The sequence below is a fragment of the Crinia signifera genome, chromosome 3 (genome assembly GCF_055691185.1).
Source record: "Crinia signifera chromosome 3, ASM5569118v1, whole genome shotgun sequence".
NCBI classification, from domain to species: domain Eukaryota; kingdom Metazoa; phylum Chordata; class Amphibia; order Anura; family Myobatrachidae; genus Crinia; species Crinia signifera.
This window is the reverse complement of record NC_139219.1, coordinates 1497687-1512271: the sequence shown is the minus strand read 5'-3', so window position 1 is coordinate 1512271 and position 14585 is coordinate 1497687. Positions and strand designations below refer to the sequence as shown.

The window sequence follows — 14585 nt, the reverse complement described above, 5'->3', positions numbered from 1 at the left end:
ATAATATCTCAATAAATGGAAGAGTATAGCAACAGTGCCCTCTGCTGGATGGATTAAATATGACACTTTCTCAATTATGTATATTGCTGCACCAAACTGGTATTTTTTGAGGTAGGTAATAAGGGGTATATCCTGATGGTTTTTAAGTCAGGTATGCCCTCTATTAGTATGTTAGCACAGTGTCAGTTGCTCTGACAGAAATACAGACACCTGGTATAATACTATAACATGTGGATAATAAATCTCCTAAACTAAGCACCAGTCTAATCTCTAGCCCTACATACAGACAGGACACGTGTTTTGCTCGTTAAGCTTCTTCAAGCTGACCACAAGTATGTTCCCCTGCTGAATATTTATTAAAAAGCATGCAGCCAATGGTTATCTCCGATTTAGTCATGTGGTGCGCTTCAACCAATGGAGGAGCGCATTTACTTCCGCCCTGTGTGTGTAGTTTAATCATCATCTGCCCATAGTGATGTCATTACGTTGGTCACATGACCCGAACGTCACGTGATTGGTCACTTGGCGGCTATCGACCAATCACGCCGTCATCAATCCTGGACCCGGAAGTGGGTTCAGTTATGTGGCTGCCCCGGCATCTGTATGCATTAAGGTTACTAACTGTAATTGGGTGTTTCTTCTATAACCCCTTGGCTGTGCGTGTAGCTCATGCTACCGCATCTGCAACTTCCCTTTAGTCATAATGTGCTCATTCATTCCATTTTAGTTATGCAGACTGTGAACAAAAAATTGAGAAAGGCACTTATCCGGCGCTTAGAATATCACTGGATTCTCTCCTTTATCTCCACTCGGCACATGTGGAGGAATAAGAAATGGTATGCAATAGTGAAGTATGTATTTTAAACACACATCATTTAATGGCAATACACATAAAATACAGATTAAAACAATGCTAAAACATGGTAATCCAAAAGATGACAGGGTTTGCAAAATTACCGGATCCTGTGGGAACTGACAGATCAGCTCCAAATGCACTTAGGATATCTCCTTCACAGGCAATACAGCTGGGCAATTCTGCTGCAAAAATGACCGGAATCCCCTGTCCTTCCTGGAGTCCAAACACAGTCCACCACCAACGCGTTTCTTCCTCCGCAGAGGACTTTTTCAAGGTGTACTGTTTCCCTGTATTGGAGCCCTTACTATAGTAAGTCCTTCCCGCGTCTCAGCTGGACTTCTAATTAGTGAATGAAAAACTACATGTCCCATAGTCCCCTGCTGAGGCTGCGGGACTTCCTGTTACTGTTGCCAGCAATCAGGGTAACATTGGCAACCACGGCGCCCTGACACAGCAGGAGGCCGGGTGTCTTTACATATATCCGGCTTCGTTGCGCATAAACCTGTCTCTAAAGAGAATCGCACTTTTTCATACACGGCGGTGAATGCCGTAGCGTCACTTACGGCAGGAATCTTTAGGGAGGAACACATCTCTGGACCTCGGCGTGAGTGCCGTCACGTCACTTCCGGTCTTTGTACGGAGCTAAAACTACAGCTCCCAGCATTCCTCTCTTTCTGCCGCGATTCTCTCAATTTCACCTTTTGTTTATGCGGTAACCGGGCAACAGGTATACATAGGCAAGAGCTCCTTATTTCTTTGAAGTTCACCTTTAATATTTAAATGAAAAAAAGGGTTTTAAGATGTAAACAAACAGGCATATATCAATGTACATTCGTCATAGAAACCATTTTATCTCGAAATCCGAGTTAAGGCCGCTGGGTATGAGAGTGTTCAGATCATAAATGGTCTGCATCTCAGCACGGGCCAGCTGTCTGGCTAGCCCTTTCTGCCTCCAGTTCTGGTGCTGGCCCGTGCTGAGATGCAGACCATTTATGATCTGAACACTCTCATACCCAGCGGCCTTAACTCGGATTTCGAGATAAAATGGTTTCTATGACGAATGTACATTGATATATGCCTGTTTGTTTACATCTTAAAACCCTTTTTTTCATTTAAATATTAAAGGTGAACTTCAAAGAAATAAGGAGCTCTTGCCTATGTATACCTGTTGCCCGGTTACCGCATAAACAAAAGGTGAAATTGAGAGAATCGCGGCAGAAAGAGAGGAATGCTGGGAGCTGTAGTTTTAGCTCCGTACAAAGACCGGAAGTGACGTGACGGCACTCACGCCGAGGTCCAGAGATGTGTTCCTCCCTAAAGATTCCTGCCGTAAGTGACGCTACGGCATTCACCGCCGTGTATGAAAAAGTGCGATTCTCTTTAGAGACAGGTTTATGCGCAATGAAGCCGGATATATGTAAAGACACCCGGCCTCCTGCTTTGTCAGGGCGCCGTGGTTGCCAATGTTACCCTGATTGCTGGCAACAGTAACAGGAAGTCCCGCAGCCTCAGCAGGGGACTATGGGACATGTAGTTTTTCATTCACTAATTAGAAGTCCAGCTGAGACGCGGGAAGGACTTACTATAGTAAGGGCTCCAATACAGGGAAACAGTACACCTTGAAAAAGTCCTCTGCGGAGGAAGAAACGCGTTGGTGGTGGACTGTATTTGGACTCCAGGAAGGACAGGGGATTCCGGTCATTTTTGCAGCAGAATTGCCCAGCTGTATTGCCTGTGAAGGAGATATCCTAAGTGCATTTGGAGCTGATCTGTCAGTTCCCACAGGATCCGGTAATTTTGCAAACCCTGTCATCTTTTGGATTACCATGTTTTAGCATTGTTTTAATCTGTATTTTATGTGTATTGCCATTAAATGATGTGTGTTTAAAATACATACTTCACTATTGCATACCATTTCTTATTCCTCCACATGTGCCGAGTGGAGATAAAGGAGAGAATCCAGTGATATTCTAAGCGCCGGATAAGTGCCTTTCTCAATTTTTTGTTCACATGGTGTTTTATTGGTGAAGGTCCCTGAGAAACCTTTGGCAGAAAGGTCACTTGATTGTGCAGCTGGACGCGCAATATATCTATTCTTCATATTTTTGTTCACATAGTTATGCAGACTGTTTATGTAATTATACATGTTCCCTGTTGGTCATGGTGAGGAGCCTGGTATGCCAGGAATGCAGACCAGGCTCTTGGTGCTGGTAGCGGTCTCTCCCACTCCACCAGCGTTGGCCTGTGGCTCCTGACAAGTCCCAAAGAATAAAATGGATTCCCTATTCTGCTGATATTGCCCCATAGGAATGAGGCAGGGTTACATATGGACACCAGGCATCTAGTGCCATCTGCTGGAGAAATCACAAACTCTCCAAGGTTTTCTTAAGGCCCAAATACCCTGTGATTTTGGCCCGATATCATGTGATTCCTATGGATCGGGCTGAGAAATCATATGCATATGTACGACATCCGATCGGATGCACGGCATCATATTGGAGTCGGCCCAGCTGCCCCTTGACCTCTGACTCGGTCCCCTCTTGCGCCGGGGAACGGGATTGCATACAGAAAACCCATTGCATGTGATTCTGCCGCGACCTCGCAGTATATGGCCGCCATTAGACTCACAGACAAAATGTACAAATAAATACAAGAGAAATAATTCATGGAACTAAAGAAACCAGGAGTGTTGACCGGCCTGTCCGTGGCCTCACGGTACAGGTCTGGTTTATGTTTGGGGCAGCATGGATGGTGTAATGGTTAGTATAACCGCCTCACAGCACTGAGGTCATGGGTTCTATTCCCACCATGACCCTAACTGTGTGGAGTTTTTATACTCTCCTCGTGCTTTCCTGGGTTTACTCCATCTGTGTGTGAGTGTAGATGTGGTAGGGAATATAGATTGTAAGCTCCACTGGGGCAGGGACTGATGTGAATGTTCAACTATTCTCTGTACAGCGCTGCGGAATATGTGTGCGCTATATAAATATCTGGTAATAATATTCTCTGTAAAGCGCTGTGGAATATGTGTGCGCTATATAATAACTGGTAATAATAGTCTCTGTACAGCGCTGCGGAATATGTGTGCTCTATATAATAACTGGTAATAATAGTCTCTGTACAGTGCTGTGGAATATGTGTGTGCACTATATAATAACTGGTAATAATAGTCTCTGTACAGCGCTGCGGAATATGTGTGCGCTATATAAATAACTGGTAATAATATTCTCTGTACAGCGCTGCGGAATATGTGTGCGCTATATAATAACTGGTAATAATAGTCTCTGTACAGCGCTGTGGAATATGTGTGCGCTATATAATAACTGGTAATAATATTCTCTGTACAGCGCTGCGGAATATGTGTGCGCTATATAATAACTGGTAATAATAGTCTCTGTACAGCGCTGTGGAATATGTGTGCGCTATATAAATAACTGGTAATAATAGTCTCTGTACAGCGCTGCGGAATATGTGTGCGCTATATAATAACTGGTAATAATATTCTCTGTACAGCGCTGCGGAATATGTGTGCACTATATAATAACTGGTAATAATATTCTCTGTACAGCGCTGCGGAATATGTGTGCGCTATATAAATATCTGGTAATAATATTCTCTGTAAAGCGCTGTGGAATATGTGTGCGATATATAATAACTGGTAATAATATTCTCTGTACAGCGCTGCGGAATATGTGTGCGCTATATAAATATCTGGTAATAATATTCTCTGTACAGCGCTGTGGAATATGTCTGCGCTATATAAATATCTGGTAATAATAGTCTCTGTACAGCGCTGCGGAATATGTGTGCACTATATAATAACTGGTAATAATAGTCTCTGTACAGCGATGCGGAATATGTGTGCGCTATATAATAACTGGTAATAATCTCTGTACAGCGCTGCGGAATATGTGTGCGCTATATAATAACTGGTAATAATAGTCTCTGTACAGCGCTGCGGAATATGTGGGCGCTATATAATAACTGGTAATAATAGTCTCTGTACAGCGCTGCGGAATATGTGTGCGCTATATAATAACTGGTAATAATAGTCTCTGTACAGCGCTGCGGAATATGTGTGCTCTATATAATAACTGGTAATATTCTCTGTACAGCGCTGTGGAATATAGTATGTGTGTGCTATATAATAACTGATAATAATAGTCTCTATACAACGCTGTGGAATATGTGTGCGCTATATAATAACTGATAATAATAGTCTCTATACAACGCTGTGGAATATGTGTGCGCTATATAATAACTGGTAATAATAGTCTCTGTAAAGCGCTGCGGAATATGTGTGCGCTATATAATAACTGGTAATAGTCTCTGTACAGCGCTGCGGAATACGTGTGCGTTATATAATAACTGGTAATAATAGTCTCTGTACAGCGCTGTGGAATATGTGTGCGCTATATAATAACTGGTAATAATATTCTCTGTACAGCGCTGTGGAATATGTGTGTGCGTTATATAATAACTGGTAATAATAGTCTCTGTACAGCGCTGTGGAATATGTGTGCGCTATATAATAACTGGTAATAATATTCTCTGTACAGCGCTGTGGAATATGTGTGCGCTATATAATAACTGGTGATAATAGTCTCTGTACAGCGCTGTGGAATATGTGTGCGCTATATAATAACTGGTAATAATAGTCTCTGTACAGCGCTGTGGAATATGTGTGCGCTATATAATAACTGGTAATAATAGTCTCTGTACAGCGCTACGGAATATGTGTGCGCTATATAATACCTGGTAATAATAGTCTCTGTACAGCGCTGCGGAATATGTGTGCGCTATATAATAACTGGTAATAATAGTCTCTGTACAGCGCTGCGGAATATGTGTGCGCTATATAATAACTGGTAATAATAATCTCTGTACAGCGCTGCGGAATATGTGTGCGCTATATAATAACTGCTCATTGGTAAATTCCATATTATCTTTGTTATCTTTTTAACCAGACCAAACACAGCCAGATCCCATAACACCCACTCTCGACAGACACACACTCCTCTCTCCCACCCGCCCCCCAACATACATACACTCCTGCCCCCCAACATACACATACTCCTGCCTCCCAACCCCCCTGACACACACACTCCTCCTCCCCCCCCCCCCCCCCCCCACAAGGCCATCCATTACCTCCTCTGCGGCTTCCTGGTACGTTGCGAAGGCAGTGTGTCCCTCCTGCCACAGGAATTCCCGGGTGCGGAGGAACGGCTGGGGGTGCTTGAACTCCCACCTCTGATGGAAGACAACATAATTATGAGAGCTGAGAGATGGCGCAGCACATCCAGGTCGGACTACTCACACACCATGTAGTACAAGTGCTTATTATACAGACACAGAACATCCGACCACATTCACAGCAATACAACTGTATATTAATGAGGAGATTGATCCTGCGCCAGTTGCAGCCACAGACCCGACCCATCTCCCGCACTCACCACAACATTGCACCACTGGTTCAGTTTGATGGGCAGATCGCGGTGAGACTGCACCCACTTGGCGTAGGCCGGATACATCACTAGAAGAAAGAAAGCCGTCAGTGATCCCACACACACTTATACATAGATCCAAGCCCCATATACATAGATCCAAGCCCCATGGAAGAGCACAGATGTTCCTCATCCATATATACAGCATGCTACTAGAACACATTCGCAAGGTCCCCTCGTTCGCACAGGGGGAGCGGACGAGGGGCGGAGAGGGGAGTGGGGCGGCAGGCTGCTCCATCACCATATGGGAATGCCCATGAGAACGCTAGACATTGCCATGCTAATGAGGCATGACCGACAGGCGGGGGGGGGGGGCATCTGACATCACCGGATGCCCGCCTACTTCCCCCCTCTGAGGCAACCTTACATATGATTGAGCCTTCGTCATCCAATGGTCGGCGACCAATGAATGATGGGGCGGATCCCAGCAGGCTGCTGCTATGTGTAACATCCATCCGCATGCCCTGCATGGTGGGGTTTGGTGGACTCAGCAGCCTAGCAAATCAACCAGAATAACCCCGTGTCTGGCTCCCCTGTGTGGCCAAATACCGCTACTGCAGGGCTCTAGGACATTTCGGAGAATGCAGAATGTGGAGATTTTATATGTACATGTAATACAGACACATTCTAACAGATACAGATGGAAACACACCTAACCAATCCCACACCCCAGCCCATGTGACCCAGGCACCCTATCCAATCCCACACGCCAGCACATGTGACCCAGGCACCCTAACCAATCCCACACACCAGCCCATGTGACCCAGACACCCTATCCAATCCCACATGCCAGCCCATGTGACCCAGGCACCCTATCCAATCCTACACCCCAGCCCATGTGATCCAGGGACCCTAACCAATCCCATACACCAGCCCATGTGACCCAGGCACCCTATCCAATTGCACACCCCAGCCCATGTGACCCAGGCACCCTATCTAATCCCCCAGCCCATGTGACCCAGGCACCCTAACCAATCCTACACCCCAGCCCATGTGACACAGGCACCCTATCCAATCCCACACACCAGCCCATGTGACCCAGGCACCCTAACCAATCCCACACACCAGCCCATGTGACCCAGGCACCCTAACCAATCCCACACACCAGCCCATGTGACCCAGGCACCCTATCCAATCCCACACCCCAGCCCATGTGACCCAGGCACCCTAACCAATCCCACACGCCAGCCCATGTGACACAGGCACCCTATCCAATCCTACATGCCAGCCCATGTGACCCAGGCACCCTAACCAATCCCACACACCAGCCCATGTGACCCAGGCACCCTAACCAATCCCACACCCCAGCCCATGTGACCCAGACACCCTATCCAATCCTACATGCCAGCCCATGTGACCCAGGCACCCTAACCAATCCCACACACCAGCCCATGTGACCCAGGCACCCTAACCAATCCCATACACCAGCCCATGTGACCCAGGCACCCTAACCAATCCCACACCCCAGCCCATGTGACCCAGGCACCCTATCCAATCCCACACCCCAGCCCATGTGACCCAGGCACCCTAACCAATCCCACACACCAGCCCATGTGACCCAGGCACCCTATCCAATCCCACACCCCAGCCCATGTGACCCAGGCACCCTAACCAATCCCACACCCCAGCCCATGTGACCCAGGCACCCTATCTAATCCCCCAGCCCATGTGACCCAGGCACCCTATCCAATCCCACACCCCAGCCCATGTGACCCAGGCACCCTAACCAATCCTACACGCCAGCCCATGTGACCCAGGCACCCTATCCAATCCCATACGCCAGCCCATGTGACCCAGGCACCCTATCCAATCCTACACCCCAGCCCATGTGACCCAGGCACCCTAACCAATCCCACACGCCAGCCCATGTGACCCAGGCACCCTAACCAATCCTACATGCCAGCCCATGTGACCCAGGCACCCTATCCAATCCCATACACCAGCCCATGTGACCCAGGCACCCTAACCAATCCCACACCCCAGCCCATGTGACCCAGGCACCCTATCCAATCCCACACCCCAGCCCATGTGACCCAGGCACCCTATCCAATCCCATACGCCAGCCCATGTGACCCAGGCACCCTATCCAATCCTACACCCCAGCCCATGTGACCCAGGCACCCTAACCAATCCCACACCCCAGCCCATGTGACCCAGGCACCCTAACCAATCCCATACACCAGCCCATGTGACCCAGGCACCCTAACCAATCCCACACCCCAGCCCATGTGACCCAGGCACCCTATCCAATCCCACACCCCAGCCCATGTGACCCAGGCACCCTAACCAATCCCACACCCCAGCCCATGTGACACAGGCACCCTAACCAATCCCACACCCCAGCCCATGTGACACAGGCACCCTAACCAATCCCACACCCCAGCCCATGTGACCCAGGTACCCTAACCAATCACATACACCAGCCCATGTGACCCAGGCACCCTATCCAATCCCACACCCCAGCCCATGTGACCCAGGTACCCTAACCAATCACATACCCCAGCCCATGTGACCCACGCACCCTATCCAATCCCATACCCCAGCCCATGTGACCCAGGCACCCTATCCAATCCCACACCCCAGCCCATGTGACCCAGGTACCCTAACCAATCACATACCCCAGCCCATGTGGCCCAGGCACCCTATCCAATCCCATACCCCAGCCCATGTGACCCAGGCACCCTAACCAATCCCACACGCCAGCCCATGTGACCCAGGCACCCTATCCAATCCTACACCCCAGCCCATGTGACCCAGGCACCCTATCCAATCCTACACGCCAGCCCATGTGACCCAGGCACCCTATCCAATCCTACACGCCAGCCCATGTGACCCAGGCACCCTATCCAATCCCATACACCAGCCCATGTGACCCAGGCACCCTATCCAATCATACATGCCAGCCCATGTGACCCAGGCACCCTATCCAATCCCACACACCAGCCCATGTGACCCAGGCACCCTATCCAATCCTACACGCCAGCCCATGTGACCCAGGCACCCTATCCAATCCCACACACCAGCCCATGTGACCCAGGCACCCTATCCAATCCTACACGCCAGCCCATGTGACACAGGCACCCTATCCAATCCCATACCCCAGCCCATGTGACCCAGGCACCCTATCCAATCCTACACGCCAGCCCATGTGACCCAGGCACCCTATCCAATCCCATACCCCAGCCCATGTGACCCAGGCACCCTATCCAATCCTACACGCCAGCCCATGTGACCCAGGCACCCTATCCAATCCCATACACCAGCCCATGTGACCCAGGCACCCTATCCAATCCCATACCCCAGCCCATGTGACCCAGGCACCCTATCCAATCCTACACGCCAGCCCATGTGACCCAGGCACCCTATCCAATCCCATACACCAGCCCATGTGACCCAGGCACCCTAACCAATCCCACACACCAGCCCATGTGACCCAGGCACCCTATCCAATCCCACACCCCAGCCCATGTGACCCAGGCACCCTAACCAATCCCACACGCCAGCCCATGTGACCCAGGCACCCTATCCAATCCCATACACCAGCCCATGTGACCCAGGCACCCTAACCAATCCCATACACCAGCCCATGTGACCCAGGCACCCTATCCAATCCCACACGCCAGCCCATGTGACCCAGGCACCCTATCCAATCCCACACGCCAGCCCATGTGACCCAGGCACCCTATCCAATCCCACACCCCAGCCCATGTGACCCAGGCACCCTATCCAATCCCATACCCCAGCCCATGTGACCCAGGCACCCTATCCAATCCCATACACCAGCCCATGTGACCCAGGCACCCTAACCAATCCCACACGCCAGCCCATGTGACCCAGGCACCCTATCCAATCCCATACGCCAGCCCATGTGACCCAGGCACCCTAACCAATCCTACATGCCAGCCCATGTGACCCAGGCACCCTAACCAATCCCATACCCCAGCCCATGTGACCCAGGCACCCTATCCAATCCTACATGCCAGCCCATGTGACCCAGGCACCCTATCCAATCCCACACACCAGCCCATGTGACCCAGGCACCCTATCCAATCCCACACCCCAGCCCATGTGACCCAGGCACCCTAACCAATCCTACATGCCAGCCCATGTGACCCAGGCACCCTAACCAATCCCATACACCAGCCCATGTGACCCAGGCACCCTAACCAATCCCACACCCCAGCCCATGTGACCCAGGCACCCTAACCATTCCCACACGCCAGCCCATGTGACCCAGGCACCCTATCCAATCCTACATGCCAGCCCATGTGACCAAGGCACCCTAACCAATCCCACACGCCAGCCCATGTGACCCAGGCACCCTAACCAATCCCACACGCCAGCCCATGTGACCCAGGCACCCTATCCAATCCTACATGCCAGCCCATGTGACCCAGGCACCCTATCCAATCCCATACACCAGCCCATGTGACCCAGGCACCCTATCCAATCCTACATGCCAGCCCATGTGACCCAGGCACCCTAACCAATCCTACATGCCAGCCCAGGTGACCCAGGCACCCTATCCAATCCTACATGCCAGCCCATGTGACCCAGGCACCCTAACCAATCCCATACACCAGCCCATGTGACCCAGGCACCCTAACCAATCCCACACGCCAGCCCATGTGACCCAGGCACCCTAACCAATCCCACACACCAGCCCATGTGACCAAGGCACCCTAACCAATCCCATACACCAGCCCATGTGACCCAGGCACCCTATCCAATCCCACACGCCAGCCCATGTGACCCAGACACCCTAACCAATCCCACACCCCAGCCCATGTGACCCAGGCACCCTAACCAATCCCACACGCCAGCCCATGTGACCCAGGCACCCTAACCAATCCCACACACCAGCCCATGTGACCCAGGCACCCTAACCAATCCCACACCCCAGCCCATGTGACCCAGGCACCCTAACCAATCCCACACACCAGCCCATGTGACCCAGGCACCCTATCCAATCCCACACCCCAGCCCATGTGACCCAGGCACCCTATCCAATCCCACACGCCAGCCCATGTGACCCAGGCACCCTATCCAATCCTACACGCCAGCCCATGTGACACAGGCACCCTATCCAATCCCATACCCCAGCCCATGTGACCCAGGCACCCTATCCAATCCTACACGCCAGCCCATGTGACCCAGGCACCCTATCCAATCCCATACCCCAGCCCATGTGACCCAGGCACCCTATCCAATCCTACACGCCAGCCCATGTGACCCAGGCACCCTATCCAATCCCATACACCAGCCCATGTGACCCAGGCACCCTAACCAATCCCACACACCAGCCCATGTGACCCAGGCACCCTATCCAATCCCACACCCCAGCCCATGTGACCCAGGCACCCTAACCAATCCCACACGCCAGCCCATGTGACCCAGGCACCCTATCCAATCCCATACACCAGCCCATGTGACCCAGGCACCCTAACCAATCCCATACACCAGCCCATGTGACCCAGGCACCCTATCCAATCCCACACGCCAGCCCATGTGACCCAGGCACCCTATCCAATCCCACACGCCAGCCCATGTGACCCAGGCACCCTATCCAATCCCACACCCCAGCCCATGTGACCCAGGCACCCTATCCAATCCCATACCCCAGCCCATGTGACCCAGGCACCCTATCCAATCCCATACACCAGCCCATGTGACCCAGGCACCCTAACCAATCCCACACGCCAGCCCATGTGACCCAGGCACCCTATCCAATCCTACATGCCAGCCCATGTGACCCAGGCACCCTATCCAATCCCATACACCAGCCCATGTGACCCAGGCACCCTATCCAATCCCACACCCCAGCCCATGTGACCCAGGCACCCTAACCAATCCTACATGCCAGCCCATGTGACCCAGGCACCCTAACCAATCCCATACACCAGCCCATGTGACCCAGGCACCCTAACCAATCCCACACGCCAGCCCATGTGACCCAGGCACCCTATCCAATCCTACATGCCAGCCCATGTGACCCAGGCACCCTATCCAATCCCATACACCAGCCCATGTGACCCAGGCACCCTATCCAATCCCACACCCCAGCCCATGTGACCCAGGCACCCTAACCAATCCTACATGCCAGCCCATGTGACCCAGGCACCCTAACCAATCCCACACCCCAGCCCATGTGACCCAGGCATCCAATCCCACACGCAGCCCATGTGACCCAGGGACCCTAACCATTCCCACACGCCAGCCCATGTGACCCAGGCACCCTATCCAATCCTACATGCCAGCCCATGTGACCCAGGCACCCTAACCAATCCCACACGCCAGCCCATGTGACCCAGGCACCCTAACCAATCCCACACGCCAGCCCATGTGACCCAGGCACCCTATCCAATCCTACATGCCAGCCCATGTGACCCAGGCACCCTATCCAATCCCATACACCAGCCCATGTGACCCAGGCACCCTATCCAATCCCACACCCCAGCCCATGTGACCCAGGCACCCTAACCAATCCTACATGCCAGCCCATGTGACCCAGGCACCCTATCCAATCCTACATGCCAGCCCATGTGACCCAGGCACCCTAACCAATCCCACACACCAGCCCATGTGACCCAGGCACCCTAACCAATCCCACACGCCAGCCCATGTGACCCAGGCACCCTAACCAATCCCACACGCCAGCCCATGTGACCCAGACACCCTAACCAATCCCACACACCAGCCCATGTGACCAAGGCACCCTAACCAATCCCACACACCAGCCCATGTGACCCAGGCACCCTAACCAATCCCACACACCAGCCCATGTGACCCAGGCACCCTATCCAATCCCACACACCAGCCCATGTGACCCAGGCACCCTAACCAATCCCATACCCCAGCCCATGTGACCCAGGCACCCTATCCAATCCCACACACCAGCCCATGTGACCCAGGCACCCTAACCAATCCCATACGCCAGCCCATGTGACCCAGGCACCCTTACCAATCCCATACACCAGCCCATGTGACCCAGACACCCTAACCAATCCCATACGCCAGCCCATGTGACCCAGGCACCCTATCCAATCCCACATGCCAGCCCATGTGACCCAGGCACCCTAACCAATCCACACCCCAGCCCATGTGACCCAGGCACCCTAACCAATCCCACACACCAGCCCATGTGACCCAGGCACCCTATCCAATCCCACACACCAGCCCATGTGACCCAGGCACCCTAACCAATCCCATACCCCAGCCCATGTGACCCAGGCACCCTAACCAATCCCATACGCCAGCCCATGTGACCCAGGCACCCTAACCAATCCCATACACCAGCCCATGTGACCCAGACACCCTAACCAATCCCATACGCCAGCCCATGTGACCCAGGCACCCTATCCAATCCCACATGCCAGCCCATGTGACCCAGGCACCCTAACCAATCCCACACCCCAGCCCATGTGACCCAGGCACCCTAACCAATCCCACACGCCAGCCCATGTGACCCAGGCACCCTATCCAATCCCACACCCCAGCCCATGTGACCCAGGCACCCTAACCAATCCCACACGCCAGCCCATGTGACCCAGGCACCCTATCCAATCCTACACCCCAGCCCATGTGACCCAGGCACCCTAACCAATCCCACACCCCAGCCCATGTGACCCAGGCACCCTATCCAATCCTACACCCCAGCCCATGTGACCCAGGCACCCTAACCAATCCCACACCCCAGCCCATGTGACCCAGGCACCCTATCCAATCCCATACCCCAGCCCATGTGACCCAGGCACCCTATCCAATCCTACACGCCAGCCCATGTGACCCAGGCACCCTATCCAATCCCATACCCCAGCCCATGTGACCCAGGCACCCTATCCAATCCCACACACCAGCCCATGTGACCCAGGCACCCTAACCAATCCCACACGCCAGCCCATGTGACCCAGGCACCCTATCCAATCCCACACCCCAGCCCATGTGACCCAGGCACCCTAACCAATCCCACACGCCAGCCCATGTGACCCAGGCACCCTATCCAATCCCACACCCCAGCCCATGTGACCCAGGAACCCTATCCAATCCCATACCCCAGCCCATGTGACCCAGGCACCCTATCCAATCCCACACACCAGCCCATGTGACCCAGGCACCCTATCCAATCCCATACCCCAGCCCATGTGACCCAGGCACCCTATCCAATCCCATACACCAGCCCATGTGACCCAGGCACCCTAACCAATCCCACACCCCAGCCCATGTGA

At 52.5% G+C, this 14585-nt stretch overlaps 1 protein-coding gene across 5 annotated transcripts in view; it reads right to left on the bottom strand.

Annotated features, from left to right (window-relative positions):
• The window catches only part of EPRS1 (glutamyl-prolyl-tRNA synthetase 1), a 260057-nt gene that overhangs the window by 94496 nt on the left and 150976 nt on the right, over positions 1-14585 (bottom strand). For all 5 annotated transcript variants that reach the window (XM_083175138.1, XM_083175140.1, XM_083175139.1 and 2 more), the window contains 2 exons: positions 6310-6389; positions 6005-6106 (listed from right to left, as the gene is read on the bottom strand). In XM_083175138.1, coding sequence (XP_083031264.1) covers positions 6005-6106; positions 6310-6389 — 182 coding nt within the window. The remainder of the gene's footprint in view (positions 1-6004; positions 6107-6309; positions 6390-14585) is intronic.